This window comes from Geotrypetes seraphini, chromosome 6 (genome assembly GCF_902459505.1).
Source record: "Geotrypetes seraphini chromosome 6, aGeoSer1.1, whole genome shotgun sequence".
NCBI classification, from domain to species: domain Eukaryota; kingdom Metazoa; phylum Chordata; class Amphibia; order Gymnophiona; family Dermophiidae; genus Geotrypetes; species Geotrypetes seraphini.
This window is the reverse complement of record NC_047089.1, coordinates 128,840,434-128,863,542: the sequence shown is the minus strand read 5'-3', so window position 1 is coordinate 128,863,542 and position 23,109 is coordinate 128,840,434. Positions and strand designations below refer to the sequence as shown.

General features: G+C 41.4%; 2 protein-coding genes across 8 annotated transcripts in view; one reads left to right on the top strand and one right to left on the bottom strand.

Moving 5' to 3' along the window:
* GPR183 (G protein-coupled receptor 183) overlaps nt 1–18,255 on the bottom strand; it is a 40,696-nt gene extending 22,441 nt beyond the window's left edge. The window contains exons 1-2 of one of the 3 annotated variants that reach the window (XM_033949106.1): nt 5,184–5,266; nt 3,404–3,505 (exon numbers count right to left, since the gene is read on the bottom strand). In XM_033949106.1, the coding sequence (XP_033804997.1) occupies nt 3,404–3,456 (53 nt within the window). In that variant the 5' untranslated portion in view covers nt 3,457–3,505; nt 5,184–5,266. Of the gene's footprint in view, nt 1–3,403; nt 3,506–5,183; nt 5,295–18,148 lie in introns of those variants that run through there. The other 2 variants (XM_033949108.1, XM_033949107.1) reach the window with 2 other exon arrangements.
* Nucleotides 1–23,109, top strand: part of UBAC2 (UBA domain containing 2) — a 579,805-nt gene that overhangs the window by 259,202 nt on the left and 297,494 nt on the right. The window lies entirely within an intron of this gene.

Sequence of the window (23,109 nt, the reverse complement as noted above, 5' to 3'; positions counted from 1 at the left end):
ACAGGAGACTCATATTAAAGTCTCCAGGTCCAGTAGGTTTTGAGGACATATGGAAGTGACTCTGAGACTCAAAGAAGGATGGAAAATGCCTGCTGTTATGATGGTAATTCCTGCCAGTCATATTGCAATGCTGAGTGTCTTAAATGAAATTTCCCTCCAGCTCATGGGTCAACAAGTTCATTTGAGTCAGTCAGGCATAATATAAAGCACTGGTTCTCAAACCTATCCTGGGGGACCACCAGTCAATCTAGTTTTCAGGATATTCCTAATGAATATGCATGACAGATATGCATATAATGGAGGTGAAAGGCATGTAAATCTGTCTCATGCATATTCATTATTTTACATACCATTGAAAAATTTTGAAAAGAATTTTAAAGAATTAAATAGCTTTTTCAGTGGTATGTAAAATAATGAATATGCATGAGACAGATTTGGATGCCTTTCACCTTCATTATATGCATATCTGTCTCATGCATATTCATTATTTTACATACCATTGAAAAAGCTATTTAATTCTTTAAAATGATTTATTACAACCTTTTACATATAATCATGTTATAAATATCAATCACAGAATACAAAATTTTTCTCTGCCTCACTATGATTAACCATAAAGTGTCCGATTAAATATCCAATCGTAGTATACTACGTAGTATACTGTTTTCCAAGTCTTTTCAGAACACCTTGTCACAAATCACTTTGTTCATTAGAGAAGCTGTAATTCTTCATAATTCTAACGCTGAAAAAAGTTCGCTAGTCAGCCAAGCTCAGGAAGCATGGCTGATCATAGAACTGCTTCCTGAGCATGGCTGACTAGCAAACTTTTTTCAGCATGAAAATTATGAAGAATTACAGCTTTTCTAATGAACAAAGTGATTTGTGACAAGGTGTTCTGAAAAGACTTGGAAAATGGTGGTATAATTAGTATAATATGATTGGATATTTAATTGGACACTTTACAGTTAATCTCTAATCATAGGGAGGCAGGGAGGGTTTCTTGCTATTTGTAAGATTGACGAGAAAAATTTTGTATTGTGTGATTGATATTTATAACATGATTGAACATAAAAGGTTGTAATAAATAATTTTAAAGAATTAAATAGCTTTCTCAATGGTATGTATTTCAAAGCTATTTGAGCAAACTGTGAAGATAATGCATACTCATTAGGGAGATTCTGAAACCATGACTGGCTATTGGTCCTCCAGGACAAGTTTGAGAACCACTGATGTAAGGGATAGGCGAAGCACTGGTGTTAATTCTGTCCAAGCAACCTCCCCTCCCCAATTAGGAAGGAGGGTAAGTCAAGAAGGGTGCTCAGCAACACTATACTGTGGGCATGGAAGCAGAGCACTACAAACATTACTTGCTTTTAAAAAAAGTTGCCATGCTTTTTCCTGCCAGTTTTATTTAGTCAGTTTGCTTGAGCACCACATCTGGTAGCTTGAGGAAGTGCTTAAGTGCCTCATCTGCTTTTGGGCCAAAATTACAGAGTAGCAACTAGAAATTATGTAGCTATTCTTGTGAGGCTTTGGTTCTGCAGTAAGAGATGATGCACTTCCCTGGTTGCCAAAGGTACATGAGAGAATTTTTATTGATGACAGCTGATGGAAAGCATAATGCAAACAAACACCAGAAAAGGAAAAAAAAACCTGTGTTCCACACACAGAATGAGGAACTCCAAAACAAATCCAAAATGGAACTTTAGCTTCTGGATGTCAAAGAAGAAGCGGATAAATGAATGCAAAATGTATTAAATATATGCAGTATTCAAAAATCAAATCCACATAAGTACATGGGTAAAATCAATCCAAACACAGCTGATTGAGATCTTAGTAACATACATAGTAGATGACGGCAGATAAAGACCCGAATGGTCCATCCAGTCTGCCCAACCTGATTCAATTGCCAAATGATTGGACCAAACACAGTTTGTGTTTCGGTAAAACATCAGGGATCCTAAAAAATATATTTTGAAATGTCTAATAAAACCTTAGATGTAAAAGAATCTAAATGAAAACAATGTACTCAAAACTTAGGCCCAGATTCACTAAAGATAGCGACTCAATCACTGTTGGCTGATTTTCTGGCCAATTTTCAAACAGTGATTGATTCACTATCAAGGGAGGAGCCCAAGGTGCCTGAGCCAGGGTGGGGTCTAAGGCCCGCATTGCGCAGAGAGCGGCCGGCGGAGGAGCAAGAGGGAGTGAGCACCCTTCCTGCTCCCAACTTAAAGTTACAAATGGGGGGTGGAGGGTCACCCGATGGCAGTAGACATCCCTTCTGCCATATTCACGTGGGGGGAGCATCGGGGGAGCATGTGGTGTCACAGCAATTGTCAGGGGAGGGGGCATGCGATTGTTGGCGGGTCATTGGGGAGGGCCGTCAGCGGTGGTGGGGGATTAAATTTTTTTTTTAATAGGACAGATATTTCGTGTGTGTAATACACGCAAAATATCTGTCCATTAAAAAAAATATTTTAAAAACTCCGGCAGACCTGTCGGTAACAAGTTACTGACAGGTCTACAGCAGTCGGGTTTTAGAATCGTAAAACCCGATGCAAAATAGCCAAGCAAATGTTAGTGAATCAACCGCTTGGCTATTTTGCATGCGGTTTTACAAATTTGCATGGCTGGATCGGAAAATGGGCGATTGAGGAGAAATACACACGGTAGGCCGTTTTGTGAATCGGGTCAGTTAGCAGCGATCGTCGTTAAATCTGTGAAAACAGGTTTAGTGACGATCACTGACTTTAGTGAATCGGGACCTTAGACGGGGGTGTGAAAGAATAGTGAAATGATGTTTGTCAGAAGGTGCTGATGAAACCCATGAATATGTTACTATAAATAGCAAAGTAATGGAAAATCCGTGATATAGAAGGTGCATGAACATTATGAATAAAGGGGTGTAATAATGAATGTAAATATGCTTGCCTAAAATGTGAACAAGAATAAAGAGTAAGACTAACTTGATGACAAGTATAAAAAGCTGCTGAATAAATAAACCAAAAGAACAAAATATAATGCACTCTATTGTTGAATGGTACACATTATTCTTTAGTAATGTATCTATTGATAAATTGTGATACAATATTGATGATATAGAAAACCCCAAATTTGTTCCTGTCAGTTTGGGTCAAAATGATTTGGGAAATGTCATTGAAACTTCTTATCTCCTATCAAACAAATGCACATCTCTGTAGATTATAGGAGATTTTAACCTCACTCAGTGAATTTTCAAATCAGTTTAAAAAATGAATCTTTAATGAAATGTTGATACTTTATATTAGTTGTTGAAACAAAACCAAACTAATTTCTTCAAGATACTTTCCACAACTGTCTTTTTAGAATTAAGAGTCTCAGTATAATAGTTGAAAACTTCAATTACTGTCTGAAATGATACCTGTATACTTTATTTGTAAAGATGTTTTTTCTGTTGTTCAGTTTTTGTGTCATTTTGAGGGTGATTCTTTAATGAAATCCAAATCATGATTGCTATCACTGCCTGTGAAAAAAGTTAGAGCAGTTACTAATCCCACTGTTAAGTAGTGGATTAGAATGGAGATTCTGATGATATGAACTAGTGATAATTACTACTACTATCTATTATTTCTATAGCGCTACCAGATGCATGAAGTGTTTTACATTAAACATGAAAGAGATGGTCCCTGCTCGAAAGAGCTTACAATCTAATTAGTTCTGTGAAACTGCTTATTCTTGCTTTAAGTATTGCAGTGATCTACTTGTCATTTCCCTTGTATTCGAGACATTTTGTTTAAACTCTAGAACAAATCTCGTGAAAATAACAGTTGCTCTACTTTGAAGTTTATTTTTATTATGATTGCATTACAGTTTTGCACTGAGTTCCTACATAGATTAGTAGTTTTCTAATTTTAAAAGTCAGAATAAAAAATGACCACTGCATTAAAAAGTGTTTAAAAAAACTGACATGCCTGTAGTGTTAGTGATCCCCTCAGAGACCTATTTCTGAGCCTTGAAGCATTTATTTCTTCTGCATATTTTTCTATATGTTGCTATATTAAGTGTGGAATATTCCACTTGAGGTCTGATGGCAATGAAGACAAACTTGACACTAGCAGAAAGCACAAACTTTGAAATTGCACTGTGGTTTCCCATGTCCCTTCCATGTGCCAACACCCATTTAACAAGCCTATGCTTTTAAAAACCTTTCTTATAACCAAAACTTCTACATTACTTTCAAGAAATAACTTGTTTGTGAAAAATTTCAGTTGAATGAATTTAAATTGTGATTCTTTGAATGGTTTTTGTTCACCATTAATCAGTAAATGTCCATTTTAACATAGAGCGGGTCATTTACTAAAGATTAACCTGCATTATCTATAGCAGGGCCCATTTTGAGAGGTGGGTTTTGGAAAACCATATATAATAATGGCATTAGTTTAGTTTATAAATAAGCTCTTCTTCAAAGTTAATGTGCTACGCCCCCACTTCTCCAAACAAACTATGTAGGCTGGCCGGGTTGATGATACCTGAGCTAAGTACCTTTTTAACAATAATAGAGGAAGTGTGCAGTACAACATAGCCGTATGCATAAAGAAATATAAATAAAAACATAAAGCAACTTAGATTATAAGAATAAAGATCGAGGTAATAAAATCTTCAACAATTATATGGACCGATGATAGTTCACTATTTGGTCATACGCCGGGACATGATCTAGTGGCGTTATGACTGTGAACACTTGAGATCCATTAAGAATGCTATAAGCTATTTGATTTAATGAGTTCTTAGTTTGGTGACTCTACAGTAGCCTACATAGTTTGGATTAGTTTAGTTTAGTCACTTTGATATCCGTTAGTGAATGACCCCGTAAACATTTTAGACTTGTCTACACATATTCATAAACATAGTTGTTGAAATATAATACCAAGCATGTCCTTGTCTATGTAACAAACGATAGGGCTTGAACAATTGCTTCTGTGTTTAGTTATTTACCGTAGCAGAAATATTTCTTTTAGCTTAAGGGAAAACATCCTTCCCAGGACAACATAAAGTCAGCATAGTACAAAATTAAAGCTCACAATATTCTTAAATGGAGAACAATAAAAATAGACTTATTAAAATGACTTATTAAAAAAAATTCCCTTTGCCATAAAATGAGAAATTCCTTTATAAATTGACTCAATAATTATAGTACTTACATAAGAGTTGATATGCAGCACTTGTTTTTACAAAATGAAAAAAGTTCCCTTTGCACATTTGTTTTTTAGAAGGCTATATTCAGTTGACCTTTTTTACGCTGTGGCATCTCTCTTCTGTTTCCTTGTGGTTAAAAGCATTTTTTCTGTCTTCTAACACAGATTCTCCGCCCACATTTTTATGGGAAGTGAAAGCGTGTCAATGATTTTAAATGTTTTTGCTTGTTTTAAATTTTCTATTCAAAAATAAATCTTTTCCTTATATTCTTGATATTTCATCTGTTCACTGTTTTATTCTCTCCTACAAGTATGCATCTGTTTGCTATATTTTCAAGCCTCCTCTTAATTCCAGCTCATTGATGAGTATGTTAAACTTCAACAAATATAGCCATTTCTTTTTCAGATATTCTCTTAATCTTGGTCCATCTGCCTCCTGTCATTCACATTTTGATGAAACTGTCCTTGTACATCTGATCAACCACTTCCTTATCTCTTGTCTAAACAGTCTTTCCTAATTCCTCATCCTTGACCAGTCAGCAGCTTTTTATTCCTGCATGCTTATATAGTTCTTACTAAGCTCTCTTAATATTTCTGGCAATTCTAACCTCTGGTCTCATCCTGTCTTTCCAGTAATTCCTACCCTATTGTTCGTGAAGCATTTCTTTAATGTTTGGGAATCAGTTACAACACCAATTTTTAGGTGCTATCAACTCATGTTTGAATCCTCCATCATCATCCCCGTGTTTGTTTACAATGTGTCCAGCCATCTGATTGCAGGTTGCCCTCTTTGCCTGGTTCCTTCAATCTTCCCAAATATGATGTCCTTCGCTAATGATCTTTCTCTTCTGATGGTGTGACCAAAATAAGTACTATCCATACTAAGATGGATAGGCAAATGGCTGGAGAACAGAAGGCAGAGAGTGGGCATAAAAGGGAAATTCTCAGACTGGGAGACTGTGACTAGCGGTGTGCCCCAGGGCTCGGTAGTTGGGCCCATCTTATTTAATATCTTCATAAATGACCTGGAGGATGGAACATCTAGTGGGATCATCAAGTTCGCAGATGACACAAAGCTATGACGGGTAATCAAATCACAGGACAGTGAGGAACTCTAGAGCGACTTGAGCCGATTGGAGAATTGGGCAGATAAATGGCAGTTGAAGTTTAATGTGGAAAAATGCAGTGATGCACTTGGGCAGAAAAAAATAAGGAACACAAGTATAGTATGTCAGGTGCAACTCTGCGAAAATACTATCGAAAGGGACCTGGGCGTATTAATCGATAGGAGTGGGACCCTGAAACCGTCGGCGCAATGCACGGCTGCAGCAAAGAACGCAAATAGGCATGATATAGGCATGATAAAGAAGGGAATCACGAGTAGATCGGAGAAAGTAATACTACCGCTTTATAGAGCGATGGTGAGACCACACTTGGAATATTGCGTCCAACATTGGTCTCCATACCTAAAGAAGGATTTAAAAATACTCGAGAGGGTGCAGAGACGAGCAACGAAGCTAATAAAGGGCATGGAGAACTTGGAGTATGAGGAATGACTTAAGAGACTGGGATTGTTCTCCCTTGAGAAGAGGAGACTGCGAGGGGATATGATCGAGACTTTTAAAATACTGAAAGGAATTGTCCAATTAGAGCAGGATTATTTATAATGTCCAATGTGACACAGACAAGAGGTCATGGACTGAAGCTAAGGGGGGACAAGTTCAGGACAAATATCAGGAAGTTCTGCTTCATGCAACGAGTGGTGGACACCTGGAATGCTCTCCCAGAAGAGGTAATTGCGGAATCTACCGTTCTAGGGTTTAAGTGTAAGATAGATGCACATCTCTTATGAGAAGCTTAGAGTGATATGGGGACTAAAACTATGCCAGGGTACACCTGGTGGGGTCTCCGTGTGTGCGGATCGCCGGACTTGATGGACCTAGGGTATGTTCCGGAGATGGCACATCTTATGTCTTAGCCATTACATCATCATTTGGGCTTCTAGTGACATAACTGACTTGACCTCTTCCTGAATCGATTTGCTCTTCTGGCAGTCCATGGCATACATAAAATCCTTCTCCAGCGCCAAAGCTCAAATAAGTCAATCTTCTATCTTGTTTCCATAGTGTCCAGCTTTCGCATCTGTAATTGACCACTGAGAAAATTGAGTGTATGGAAAAGTCTGATCTTGTTTAGAGTGTTAATTCCTTGCCTTTGAATACTTTGTCAAGAGCCTTCATTGAAGAGCAACCAAGTAATATTCTGTGGAGTATTTCTTTCCTGCTAGTTGCTTCTTTGTATATGAAAGAGCCCAGGAGATTAAAATCCTTTACAATTTCTATCGCTTTCAAGCTCGAAATCTTCATCACTTTTCATGTTCATGATCTTCATCTTTTTTATGTTCTGTTTTAATCCCATGTTATGACTTTCAGCTTTGACTTTTCTCAGTAGGTACAGCATGTCTTCTTTGCTGCTGGTCTGTACCATCTGCATAGTACAGGTTGTTTATATTTTGGCCACCAACTTTGAAACCAACACACTCTTCTGAAGATGACTTTGCTGTAAAGGTTGAACTAAATGATTTTCCTATCCATAGAATTTCAGTCTTATTTACATTTAGGGGGTAAGTTATCAATGTGAGTTACTGTTAAAATTTTTTATTTTACTGTTAACCTAATTTATTAGTAATGGGGGGGGAGGGCAGATTCTCAAACCCCACTGTTCCTTTAACATAGAAATAGACGGCAGATAAGGGCCACGGCCCATCAAGTCTGCCCACTCCAGTGATCCTCGCTAAATTGATTCCAGTTGAATTACCGGTCAATTCTCAATAGGGCTCACCATGGACTTTTCCAAGCTTCCTGCCAGACTCTGACTCTGCAATGCAAATATATTACAACAAAGTCATTAATATTTAAACAAGCAATTTTCTATTATCCCCAGGTGCTTCTCTAACCTCGCTGTCCTACATTTGCTGTCAAAATTTTCTAGCCGGTTGTTGCTGTTGTAGCCTTACTTTCTGGTCAGTGCCTGAGCATTGATTGGTTCAAGCATGACAGGAAAGTAAAGCTTGACAGTTTAGACCTGACAAAAAATTTTACCCCTCCCCCTTACACCCTGGCAGGAGAGATGCCTACTTCCTCCCGTCACTGCCATCAAGCAACCCCCCGACACCACCCCCAGCAGTGGGAGGGATGCCCACTCCCTCCTGCTGCCACCATTAAACAACCCATCTGACCCCCCCCCCAGCAGCAGGAGCGATTCCCACTCCCTCCTGCCGCTGCTATTGAGCAATGCCCCCTCAGCAATGGAAGGGACGTCCACTCCCTCCCACCACCACCGTAAAGTAATCCCCCCAACACACTTGCGCAGCCCCAGGCAGCAGGAGGAATGCCCACTCTTTCCTGATGCCACCATCGTGCCCCTGATGACCCCCTGTACCCCTACCTTGTTGATGAAGTCTAGGCAGAGGGATGACTACTCCCTCCAGCCAGCAGGCCCACCTCTCCAAATTGGTGGGCCTTCCATTCCCTGGTGTACCCTGGGATGTGCCGGGGAGGGGCCTAAGGCTCTGATTGGCTCAGGATGCTTAAGGTACCTGCTATGGGAGGGGCCTTAGGTGCCTGGAACAATTAGAGCCTTAGGCCCCTCCTTGGTGTATCCCAGGGTCATAAGAAATCTCAAACCTGGGATGTCTTCTGTGGGGTTCCACAAGGCTCTTCTCTTTCGCCATCACAATTCAATATATGCATGAACGCCGTGACTCAAACAGTTCTACTTCCATTTCTAGATTATTGCAACTCTTTATATTGCAACATCACAAAGAGAGGACTTCAGAGGTTGCAGCTACTCCAGAACACTGATTTTCAATAGGGCCCGATTTTGAGAGGGCCAGTCTCCTGCTAATAGAACTACACTGGCTGCCAATCAAGTATAGAATTCAATTTAAAATTGCATGTATAATAATAATAATAATAATAACTTTATTCTTTTATACTGCCATAACCAAAAGTTCTAGGCAGTTTGCACTAAAAAGAGCTGGACAATCAGTGAAATACAATAATACAGTAAAAAATGAAAATACAGTCAAATCTCGGTTTACGAGTACTGCAGTTTGCAAGTGTTTTGCAAGACGAGCAAAACATTTTCGCAAATCGTGACTCGCAAATTGAGCATTGATTCAATTTGCGAGTCCCCCCCACCCACGAACCGGCATCACCCCCCCCCCCCCCCCCGTGAACTGGCATCGCCCACTCACCCAAACTGAAGGCTTACCCCCAATGTGGTGCCGGCACGCAGCACCAACCCACAGGAGTTGCCAGTGACCGAATATCCTGCCATTTCACGGACTGTGCCTTGAGCATCTGTGCATGCTCAAGGCCTTCTAGCTCCCGCCTCTCTCTGAGATTTTCAGAGAGAACGAGAGCCAGAAAGCCTTGAGCATGCGCAGATGCTCAAGGCCCAGTCTGGGAAGCGGCAGGATCTTCGGGCACTGGTACCTTCTGTGGGTTGGTGCCACATTGGGGGTAAGCCTTCAGTTTGGGCGGGCAGGGGATGCTGGTTTACGTGGGGGGGCGTTCATGGAGGGGGCGATGCTGGTTTGCGGGGGGGGGGATGTGGAAGCGCACCAGTGGCCTCGGGGGTGGGGGGGTCTTTTGGGGAAGTGGGGTGGAGCAGCGCCAGTGGCCGGGGTGTAGGGGAGGTGGAACCAATCAAGCAAGTTTCCCTTACTTCCTATGGGGAAACTTGCTTTGATTTACGAGCATGCTTATGGAACAAATTATGCTCATAAACCAAGGTTCCACTGTATTTGTAAAATAGAATTTCAATAATAAAACTCACTAAGTAATAAACTTATCGAACAAAGTGGTCTTAATTAATTTCCGAAAACTGCCATAGGATAACATAGCTTGCTGAATACATTTTCCTAACCAAGATTGTTGCCTACCAGCTTGAAATGCTAGGGTCCTATCTAAGAAGGTCTTATATCTACACCCATTAATTTGTGGATAAGCAAATAAGTAGAAGCTTCTAGTTTCTCTTGATGGTCTATACAACACAAAATGAGGAAAAAGGTAAGCTGGAGACAATCCTGATATCAGCTTAAAGCAGATACAGGAAAATTTGAATAATACTCTTGCCTCCAAAGGCAGCCAATGAAGTAAACGATAATATGGACTAATATGGTTGTTCTTTTTTAAACCAAAAAATCAATTGAACAGCTGTATTCTGGATTATCCTTAATTTCCTTAGAATTTTTTTGGGTGCTTCTAAATAGATGATGTTACAATAGTCTAAAATAGATAAAACTAATGCCTGTACCAATAGTCTGAACGATAAAGGATCAAAATATATATATATTTTTTAAAATTCTTTATTTATATTTTGAACATATTATCAAGAATAAACTTCTTGTACAGAATATGATTAAGTCAACATAATGTAAAACAAATGAAGTAACATTTATATGACAAAATTACTATTTGCTCAATCAAAATTAAAGTCCCAAAAATTTGAGATCCAAGATGTTCCTGAGTGAGAAACTATTTAAAGGAAAGAGAAAAAATTCAAATTACAAATTAGGCGGTCAGATGAAAATGGACCAAGAGTAAATTTATACATTGAGATTTTCTTTATCCCCTTCAAGGCCCCTCCTGGAGAGAAATCCTGTCAACTGAAAGGGTTCAAAGAAAATATAATTGCAAGATTTATACTTTACAATACATTTGCAAGGATAACGTAAAAGAAATGATGCCCCCATTGCAGCGACCCCAGGCTTAAGAAGCAAAAATTCCTTCCTTCGTTTCTGAGATTCCCTTGTCACATCTGGAAATATTTGAACTTTATATCCAAGAAATTCTTTATGTCTATTTTTAAAATAAAGCTGTAATATCCAATTTTTATCTGGTGATAAGACCACCGTAGCCAATAGGGTAGCTGGAATAGCTATCTTCCTCATTGAAGATTCCAATAATGATGTTATGTCCATTTGTTCACCCTGACCTTGTTGTTCTAGTGGATGCTGTTCTTCTGAATTTTTTGATGTTGGCAAATAATATATTTTAGAAAAAGGAGGAAAGGCATCATTAGGAACATTAAGAACTTCACAAAAGTACTTCAATACTTCTTTTGCTGATAAAGAAGGAATGTTTGGGAAGTTCAAAAATCTAAGATTATTCAACCACATATTATTTTCCATCATTTCCACCTTTCTCCTAAGGTTGAGATTGTCTTTAATCAGTGTCGTTTGAATTTGATTTACTTCACTTATCTTTTTATCTATTTTTTCCACATTATTTTTCATCGATATATTTTCCTGTTTAAGTCCATTTATTTCATTTCTTTGTTCTAAGAATTTCTCTTCTAGTACTTTAATTTGTGGTGACAATGTTTGTCCCAGAGTAATTACCAAGTCCCAAATAGAGTCTAGGGTAACATTCAGGGGTTTAGGAACAGAGAATATACTTGCTTGCATTGTCCCAGCTTCCACAACAGTGGCAGTCTTCTCTCTCTGGAAACCTTGCTCCATTTCAAGTCCCCTCGTTCTCACCGCAGTCTCGTCTTCCTCCAGTGCTTCGCCCATTTCAGCCTCCCGGGAAACGAAGTCTGCCTCCTCGGACTGACTATTCTCCCGTGGAGAGCTAGCACGCTGCGGCTGAGGGGGCGGGGTTCTAGCGTCGGGGCTCAGAGTCGACTCTAGCCCAGGGAAACTTGCTGCGACCTCACTCCTTCCCGGCGATTCCAGCGGGCAACTCCCCGGTGCAGCTGCTGCCTCTTGGTTTAGACGCCGCAAAAAATCCTCCATGGACATCTGAAGAGGAGTCTCCGGGCGCCTCGAGGCTCCAGAAGCGCCTTTCCCTCTCCTTTTCGGCATCGATAAGTCAATAGGTAAATGTTGTTTCGTTAGAATATCTGGCGGCGTCTCACTCACTCTCATGAGCTCGCCCCAATTTTTTTTTTTTTATGGTTCTTAATTTCCACAATGTAAAACAGCATTTTTGTACCACTAAGTTCGTGTGTTCTTCTAGTGTTAAAAGTTGGTCTAGTGCGACTCCCAGAATTTTGATAGATTTAATAATCAGGTAGTAATGACCAATAAGATGAAGCAATGAGTTTGTTATTTTGTCGTTGGGACTAGCCAAGAAAAGTTTGGTCTTTTCCATATTGAGTTTCAGTTTGAAATTAATTGTCCACTGTTCTATCTGAGTCATAATAGAAGATAACTGGTTTAAAATTTCAGTGGTAAAATTATTTAGAGGGATTAAAATAGAAACGTATATATAAAATTTTATATTTAAACTCTGTAATAAATGTCCTAAAGGAGAAATGTAGATGTTGAATAAGGTAGGCGATAGCAGAGAACCTTGGGGCACACCAGATGGGTTGCTCCATGAATAAGAAAAGTTACCATCACAAATCACTTGATAAGGGGACGTACACAGATGGGTTAAACACTGGTTGGCAGGCAGGAAGCACTACTCGGACTGGAGGAGGGTCACAAGTGGAGTTCCGCAGGGGTCGGTACTCGGACCGCTGCTGTTCAATATATTTATCAATGACCTAGAAATGGGGATGAAGTGTGAAGTTATAAAATTTGTGGATGATACTAAACTCTGTAGCAGGGTTAGAACTGTGGAAGAACGTGAGGACCTACAAAGGGACCTGAACAAACTGGAGGAGTGGGCGGATAAATGGCAAATTTCAATGTAGGGAAATGCAAGGTCATGCATATAGGGAAAAAGAACCCGATGTTCAGCTACCAAATGGGGGGATTAGTACTAGAGGCAGGTAACCTTGAAAAGGACTTGAGTGTGCTGGTGGACACAACAATGAAATCAACAGCACAATGTGCAGCAGCCTCAAAGAAAGCAAACAGAATGTTGGATATTATTAAGAAGGGTATTACAACTAGAACGAAGGAAGTCATCATGCCGCTGTATCGCGCGATGGTGCACCCGCATCTAGAATACTGTGTCCAATATTGGTCGCCGTACCTAAAGAAGGATATGGAGATACTTGAGAGGGTTCAGAGAAGAGCGACAAAAATGATAAAAGGTATGGAAAACCTTTCATACGCAGACAGGCTAGAAAGGCTGGGGCTCTTCACCCTGGAGAAGCAGAGACTCAGAGGAGACATGATAGAGAATTACAAGATCATGAAGGGCATAGAGAAGGTGGAAAGGGACAGATTCTTCAGCCTATTGGGAACTATAAGAACAAGGGGGCACTCGGAGAAATTGAAAGGGGACAGGTTTAGAACCAATGCTAGGAAATTTTTATTCACTTAGAGGATGGTAGACACCTGGAATGCGCTTCCGGAGGATGTGATAGGACAGAGTACATTAAGGGGATTCAAAGAGGGATTGGACAAGTTCCTGAAGGATAAGGGGATTGAGGGATATAGATAGAGGTAGAGATAGGATTATGGAAGGATATAGATAGAAGAATACTGGGGATTGAAAGGTTTTAGACAAAGGATCACTTATAGGTCATGGACCTGATGGGCCGCCACGGGAGCGGACTGCTGGGCGCGATGGACCCCTGGTCTGACCCAGCGGAGGCAACTTCTTATGTTCTTATGCTCTTAGATCTTTTCTTCAAAAAACCTTGAAACCAGTTCCAGACCCTTCCTGAAAGTCCTGTTGTGTCTAAACCACTCAACAATATTTCATGATCTACTAGATCAAAAGCACTACTAAAATCTAGCTGAAGAATTAAGGCACTAGTGCCTTTGCTAAATAGACCATGAAGATAATCAAGCATTGAAGTTAAGGCGGTCTCCGTACTATATCCTCTTCTAAATCCCAACTGATGGTCATTAAGGATATTAAATTTATCCAAATAACTTACTAATTCTAAATTAACTAAACCTTCCAGTAATTTGGTAAACAATGGAATGCTTGATATAGGTCTATAACCAAAATTTGACCCAATTCATCAGGAAACAGTCCCTTAATCAAAGAAAAAGTAGCCCATTTAAATAAATCCGCTTTAAAAGTAGATGAAGCATTTTTCATTATGTTTGGGGGACAATCATCCAGCAAACAGTTCAATTTGACATATTTATTGAACAACTTTAAAAACTGTTGCAAGTCTGGGGCTTGGAAATGATTCCAGGACATATCAGCCCTTGAGCCATCTTCCAAGAAACTAAGTTGTGAAGCATCATAGTTGCAAGTAGGAGATTGTAATGTTGCTCTCAAATCTAAAATTTTATTATTGAAGAACTCTGCAAGAGTATCAGGAGATGGCAAGCATTCATTATCCTCTTTTAAAACCAGTGTAGTATCGGTTAAGTTATTAACCAGTTTAAATAATTCTCTACTATTTATCTTGGCTGACCCTATTTTCTGTGCATAATGTTTTGAACGTTTTTCTTTAAATGGAGAAAACTCAACTGGGCTAACTTCAGCCATCAAAGGTTCACATTACTTCTATAACTCAACCATGATTCGGTGCTATAAATTGCCTCTTCCTTCTCCATGTCAAGTTAGGAGGAAATCACTCTTCGAATCCACCTTCGAATTTCAAGGCCCTAAAATTTTGAACTGCCTGCTGACCTGCTTACAACAGACCTCCTCCTATCTTCAAATTAGGAAGGTGCTAAAAACATATCTCTTTTCATTATAGTCTTGCTATGATTCATAATGTCTATGTTGCTAACCTTATTAATCTTTTGTAAGTTGCAATGATTCCCAGTTGACATTTGCGGGGTATAAGAAACAATATGGCGAAGAACGTAAGAAGTCTTGAGGCAGTCCAGAGGAGGGCGACGAAAATGATAGGAGGCTTGCGCCAGAAGACATATGAGGAGAGACTGGAAGCCCTGAATATATATATCCTAGAGGAAAGGAGGGACAGGGGAGATATGATTCAGACTTTCAAATACTTGAAGGGTATTAACGAGAAAGGAAAATGAGGACATAATTTGAGGTTGAGGGGTGGTAGATTCAGGGGCAATGTTAGGAAATTCTACTTTACGGAGAGGGTAGTGGATGCCTGGAATGCGCTCCCGAGAGAGGTGGTGGAGAGTAAAACCGTGACTGAGTTCAAAGAAGCGTGGGATGAACACAGAGGATTTAGAATCAGAAAATAATATTAAATATTGAACTAATGCCAGTACTGGGCAGACTTGCACGGTCTGTGTCTGTATATGGGCTGGAGTAAGTCTTAACAGAGATTTCGGAAGTTGGAACCCAAGCACAGTACCGGGTAAAGCTTTGGATTCTTGCCCAGAAATAGCTAAGAAGAAAAAATTTAAAAATTTAAATTGAATCAGGTTGGGCAGACTGGATGGACCATTCGGATCTTAATCTGCCGTCATCTACTATGTTACTATGTTAATATGGTATGGTATGGAAGGAAGAGGTGATACTGGACAGGGAAGGAGGGAAAGGGAAGGGAGAAGAGGTGCTGTTGGATAGGGGAGTAGGGAAAGGGAAGGGAGAAGAGGTGCTGCTGGATAGGGGAGGAGGGAAAGGGAAGGGGGGAAGAGGTGCTGCTGAACCTGGCAAGAGAGAAAGGGAAGGGAGAGGTGCTGCTGGACTTGAAGGAGAAGGGAAGGGAGAGGTGCTGCATGCTGTCTGCTTCTAACCCGGAAGCTTCTCCTCTATCGGGTCCTGCCCTCTGTTAGAACTTCCTGCAGAAGCATAATGCAGGTAGGCCAAGTTTAACTTTGGATTCTTGAGATGGGGACACAAGGGAGGGGATAGAAAGGGAGAATTGGGAATGAATGTGTAAATGAGAGGGAAAGATGGTGCACATGGGGAAAGGAAGAAAGAGGAAAATTGTTGGACATAGAGGGAGAGAAGAATGAGGAAGAGATACATGGGGAAGAGAAGAATGAGAGGGAGAAATATTGGATATGGTGTTGGAGAGGGAACATAGGGACAGATTGAAGGGAATGCAAGGGGGGAATGTTGGATATAGTGATGGAAGGAGAGGTGTAGCATGGTGCTGGAGAGGGGTGATAGAAGGAGAAATGTTGGGCATGGAGCTGGTGGGCAATAGTGAAAAATGCTGCACATGATCCGGGGGATGAGAGAGGGAAAAATGTTGGATATGGCAGTAGAGGGAGTGGGAGAGATGTACCATGGATCTCTATCTCTTTCCCCACTCCTTGTACACAGGATGGAGATGAGGACCGAGCTGCGGGGATGGGGCGGAGATGGGTTTTTTAAAAATTTCAGTCTTAGTAGTTTGCCAGTTCACAAAATAATTATTTTATTTCTGCTGGTCCATAGGTGTAAAAAGATTGAAGAACACTGGCTTAGGGCACTTGTTTTCTTTCTACAACTCCTAAGGAGAAGGGCAGGATACAAAATACAAGCCAATCTCCACTGGCCAGATTATGCTATACCAGAGTTTCTCAACTTTTTCAAGCCAACTACCCCCTAAGTCTAACAAATATCAACTAAGTACCCCGCCCAGGCTCCGCCCCAGAGCTATCCAAGCTCCACCCCTGACCCCACCACCATAATAATAGTACTAATTGTAATGCAATTTCTTCCATCCATTTTTCATATACACAAAATATAATCTTATTAATACATAATGGTAACCACAAAATTAAAAACACAGAAAGCACACTGTATGTAGAGAAAATGTTAATTATCATTTATATTCATTTTTTTTTCAAAGAGGTCAAGGCAGATGACTTTAAAATATGCAACGTCACCTCAGTAACAACTATAGATAAATATAGGGCAAAATATATAAATTCTCAAAACCGACACATTTTGATCACTAAATTGAAAATAAAATCATTTTTCCTACCTTTGTTGTCTGGTGATTTCATGAGTCTCTGGTTGCACTTCCTTCTAACTGTGCATCCAATATTTCTTTCTTTCTGCCTCCTGCACACTTCCTCTCCTCCGGACCTCATTCCCTTCACCCGACCAATATCTCTCTCTGTCCCTCCATGAGTCCAACTTTTCTTTCTCTCTTTTCCACCCCCATTGGCAACATGTCTCCCTCTCTCGCTCACTGTCCTCTCATTCTCTCCCTTGCTACAGTGGGGAAAGAGAGAGATCGATCAAGGATTCTTCTCTCCCACTCCCTCTACTGCCACATCCAACATTTTTCCCTCTCTCATCTCCTAGATCATATGCAACATTTTTCACCACTGCCCACTGTCACAAACACTCCTCAGAGCAGAGCTCACCAGTGACAAAACTTATACTCTGGCATGTCCCCTATAACCAGGGGTCTCTTCTGGTCTTTCGGTCAGCCCTAGGGAATTGCCTAGGCCTGGGAGAGAAAGGTTAAGTACTGGCTTTAAAGGCACCACCACTCGGACTAGGTTCTTCAAACAAGATTAATATATATTTATTTATTTGTGACCTTGGCAGTCCAAACAGGTGAAAAACAAATCAAAGATATCCGTAGCATTTCACACAAACAACTCCAGTTGCCCAAAACACAACCCCCCCCAAAAAAAAATGCCATACATGTTGTTTGCATAAGTTCTGGCACTCTGATTCAGTAATGCATTTTTTCCAGTGATATTCAAACAGAATCCCAAAACTTCCTCTTAGCATTATTCATCTCAAAAAGGTAGGAAACATAAATGTTCAGCATTCAAATAAAGTTCATAACAATCTCTTGTCACAGTGAATGGTAGAATTTCAGTGAAGCAGCAAGCCCCAGCACAGCCTGCAAACAGACTACTGCTTCTGCAGCTACCTCCTGTAGAGTAGTACAGCTGTGGGAGATTAGGTGATTAGCCACCACCAAACGGTAGCCACAGTATGGTTTCAAAAACTCAAAACAAAAATCCATTCATACAGTACTCAGGTTCTTTTAGCCCCAAACTTTACTTTAGGTTTAAACCCAGTTAATAGCATTCAGGTAAGTATCTTTCTTAAACCCAAAATAATAACTACCCTAAAGATAGGCAGCAAATTCTTCAGGCATTTCTTGTAAAGAAAAAAGAAGAAAAAAAAAACACCAACTGTTTTCCAGCTACTCACAAACTCTCATTCAGTGTCCATGAGCTCTGCCTGGCTCTCTGTCATAGGGCTAGCATCCTGTACTTCCATTACTTCCACACCATCAGGCTCCTGGAAGTCTGGTGGGGAGGCTTTCTTCCACCTCCTGCATAGGCCAATCTGGAACTTCTGTGTCTGTTCCTTGGCTCCACAGCTCCTGCCCTCCCTTGGGCTGCAGAAGTGACTCCTCCTGGTCACTCGCTCCTCCCCTTGCTGTATGCTTCAGCCTACTTTTGAACAGCTCTGAGCCAATCCCCTTCAGCCTGTAGAGGTGGGATGGGCTTTGGTTCCCCTGCAGGTTTTTCCTGCCTAGGTTTTCTAAGTGCAGCCAATCTCTCACTGGCTTTCCTAGCTACTTTATAGACCGGCTGCTGCTGTGGCCAGTCTGCCTGCCTCTGTTCCACATTACTCCTGCTCTGGTCATATGAACAAGAGAGGTCAGGCTCAAGTTACTCCCTAGAATCAATCTGGTCAGATCTTCTGCACTGGATCCTAATAGGGGCAAAACTAGTACTGGTGCTAGGTTTGTCACACCACCAACCCCATACCCATTTCTCCTTCTATCACCCTCCTCCAGCACCATGCCACATCTCTCCCTCCATCACTATGTCCAGCATTCCATCCCCTTGCATCCCTTTCAGTCTGTCCCTCTGTTCCCTCTCCACCACCATATCCAACATTTCTCCCTCTCATGCTTCTAATCTCCATGCATCTCTACCTCACTCCTCTCTATCTCTATGCCCAATTTTCCTATTTCTTCCTTTCCCCATGTGCTCTCTCTTTCCCTCTCACTCATGCTCAACAATTCTCCCTTTCTATTCCCTCCCTCCTATGTCCCATTAGTGCCCCCTTCCTCCCATGTTTATGTCCCCTCCCTTCCGTGTCCCGAGTTCGTGCACCCCATCCCTCGCCTTCCAGCCTCTGTCCCAAAATCGTACCCTTCCCATTTCCCAATGTGCTCCTTCCCCTCTCCCCTTTCCCTTTGTCCCAGATCATGTCCCCTCTCTCCCTTACTTGCTTGAGCCGCACTCGCTTCCTTCAGGGCCTTCTCCTGGGCTTATGATTGATGTATCCCTGATCGTGCTAATCTCCTTTTTTTCCCCAGAACTTTTGTCAGTCCAGATCACTTTTTCCTCATATCCAGGCATGTTATGGCACTGATAAATCTGCAGTTTGTCCCTGTTGGGTTTTGCATGATCAACGATATCTGGGTCCAACTTAAACATATGGTCATTGCCAATTTCAGATAGCAAACCAAAGGGCTTTTACTGATCTGAAAAACAACCCAATTAAGCAATCAGGTCTGTCGGCCATTCCAGAGAAAAAATTTCCTTCTTCTCTTCCATTTTAAGTTAGCACTGTCTCACTAAACCTGCCATTCTGTTATCCCCATTCATATTAAATAAAATAATATACTTAATTTCTTACATGGTGACAGAGTAGTCACTGAATCTTAATCCTCCTTCCCTGAAAATAGCTCTTTATACATCACAAACTTGCATGTCGCTCTTCCTCTTTTCAGCTGGAAACGCACTAAAACTTCTGGGAGTTCAATCCATGAAGAGATGGAAAGAGATGCTGGAAATAGGATATATAAGAAAGAATATGTGAAGATGATTGGCATGAATGGACAGGAGCAAGAGTGAAGGGAAGGGGAAAGAGAGAATGGAGGGGAAGAGAGAATGGAGGGGACTGTACATGAATGGAAGGGTTAAGGAAAGATGGACAACTAAATAGAGTTGAGAAGGAGGCAGAAAAATGGAAGAAAGCTGAACTGAAAGATCAGTGCCAAAGATGAATATAGGGCAGGAAGAGAGAAAATAAATAGCAAAGGAACAGGAGGCCCTGGAAACATTCAGAACAGAGACAGAAGAAAGCAGAACTAGCAACTGGTAATATTAGAAAAAATAAACAAACATCTGAGTTTTGAGAATTTACATCTGCTGTCTTTATATATTGCATTGTACAGATGAAAATGATTTCTCCCTAATTCTCTGGTGTTACATTGTATACAGAGTTTGGCATTTTAGGAGTTCAGTTTAATTTTTGTCAAAATTAGTTCTTATAGTTTATGATCACTTATCTTATATTTGAAGGCCAGGTATTTAGATGGGGGTGGATGTTGGCACAAATTGGTTGATGCCATGGCCATGTGTCAGCCCTCCTTCAGCCGTCTAGGGCCTAAAGCAGCCCTGACTTTAAAGCTAGCAGAAACCACTGGAATAGGAAGCATGCAGTATGAAGCAGAAAACCCAAGTTAGTGGCAAACCCAGGAGAGTCTGAGTATCACGGCATCTAAGCCTGTGCAGCAGCAAGGCTAACGTAGGCAGAATCTGGCAGTGCTATGGGCAGACCCCTTATAAGTCAGAGTTCAGAAGGCTCTGGTGCCCGGTGCAGTGATAGGCATTAAACAATAGCAAAACTGCAAGTAGATGGGCTGAGCATACTAGGAGCCCTTGTGATACAAACTAGTAGCCATACTCCAAGCAGAGAATATCAGAGCTTCTAGGGATGGATATATGTCCCTTATACATGTACTGTGTTATTTAGATTAACTGTGTGATTGCTTTGAAAATTTGTTTTTATTTTATGTTTAAATTTGTTTTATTATCAGCGACAAGCAATCAACATACAATACAAGCCAAACATAGTGCAATACAAAGCGATTAAGCCCCCCCTTTCCCTCCCTCCCCCCCCTTCCCACCCCCCCAAAGAGGGAACAGCCACTGTCATACATGCCTGAGTGTAGTCACTCCAATAATCGAGCTTTCGCTACAGGAGACAAAGTAGAACAAAAAGGTCTCCAACAACGTAGAAATAATTCCCCTTTTTTGGAATGCATATCAAGAACATCCTGTCTCTCATAACCAGCCCAATAAATCATCTGAGTCCGCCACTGTGAGACAGTAGGCGTTTGCGGTGACAGCCAGCATTGTAAAATGGTCTTTATGCCCACCAGAATAGTCCTTTGAACAAATGCATGTATTCCTGGCCTAACTGGGTCCAGTGAAAATTTCAAGGTAAAGAGAAAAGTCGACGTCTGTGTCCATGGACTGTATGAGGAGCCCTATGCGCCGCCAGAAAGCTTGAATACCCGGGCATAGCCAAAACATGTGTCCAAGAGTAGCTCTGGCAGCCGCACATCTAGGGCATCTCGTTGAAGTACTGATATGTGCTTGGTATGCTCTTGTGGGTGCCATGTAAGCGCGAACCAAAAATTTGTAGTACCGTTCCCTTTCAGTTGCTGCCACTAGGATGTTTGATCCCAATTTAAAGCTCTTCTTTAACGTGGATTCAGTGATTGTGGTTTGTAAGTCTGTGGACCAAGATTCTGCCAAGGTTCTGTAGTCAAGGTCCCCAGCCAGCCCCTGCAGATAATGATGGTATACACTGAGTGGAGTGGGGTCTTGTGATGTCAGACAGAGGGCCTCAGATATTGTTTCATGAACAGTGTCCGTTAATGCCAATCTGGGCAGTGAATTCACATAGTATAGCAGTTGCCCGTAACTCAGCCAATCGCTAGCAGTACAGATATGAGTGTCTAACAATTTCTGAAACGGGTATAAGGTACCATCTGCGTTCAATACTTGAGACAGATAAAACACCCCTCCCCGGGCCCACCTAGATGGGGCCCTTAAGCCAATTCCAGGAGCAAAGGCGGCGTTGCCATGTATTGGTAAATAAGGTGTCACATCCGGCCTAATGTGTAATTGTTTGCACAATTTCTTCCAAGTTTTCCTCAACGGAACCATTAATATGTCCCCATAATGCTGTGCACGTACAGGTAATGTGGATGCGTGCAGTAGATAACTACAATGAAAGGGGGTAAATGCTAGGCACTCGACCTCAGCCACTGAAAAATGGGAAGACCCACAGAGCCAATCGTTTATATGTCTAAGTTGGCAAGCCATATTCATTCTCCCCAGATGTAGTAGTCCAAGACCCCCCTGGGATACAGGTAGGAAAAGTGTACGGAGCGCCTGCCACCCCACAGATATCCATTTAATGATTTATGGAGGACACCAAGGTGGCGGTGTTGTAATAGCAAGGGTAAAGTCTGTAACAAATACAACCATTGGGGGATAATCATCATATTGTACAAGGCTATTCGTCCCAATAGCGATAAAGGGTAAGAGCGCCAGGCTCGAAGTCTCTGTCCCGTTTGTTGGAGTCGGGGGAGAACATTGAGCGTATATAATTGAGTTAGGTCTTGCGGGATCCAAATCCCCAGATAACGTAAGGATTTCGATGCCCATTCTAATTGAAAGGGCCCCTGCCAGGACGTTCGGACTTCTTCTTGTAAAGGCATGACTAAGGATTTCTGTTTGTTTAAGATTAAACCCGAGAATACATGGAACTCGTCCAATAATTCAAGAGCTCTAGGGAGGGATTGTTGGGGGCAAGCCAGGGTTAACAAAATGTCATCAGCAAATGCTAAAACCCGTAATTGAGATGTTCCCTCCTGCAATCCGACCAATATGTCGTCTCTTTGGATTGTTCTTAGGAGAGGTTCTAGGTATAGTATGAATAATAATGGCGACAATGGGCAACCCTGGCGTGCCCCCCTGCCCACCTCAAAAACCGGTGTGAAGGTTCCGTTCACCAATATGGATGCGGTGGGGGATGTGTACAATGCTCTCAATGCGGCCAAAAAATGTCCTCCTATACCTACATATTCAAGAACTGAAAACAAATAGGGCCAGAGGACCTGATCGAATGCCTTGGCCGCATCCAGGCTCACCAAAATGCCCCCAACGCTCGATTCCTGCGCCCTGGCCATCGCCAAAAGTGTGCATCGTACGTTGAGGACAGAGTGGCGACCCTGAACAAAGCCCACCTGTGCCGTAGATATGACGTGTGATAGAAGCGGAGTCAGTCGATTTGCCAACAACCGGGATAGAATTTTTATGTCCACATTGAGCAGAGATATAGGTCTATAGGAG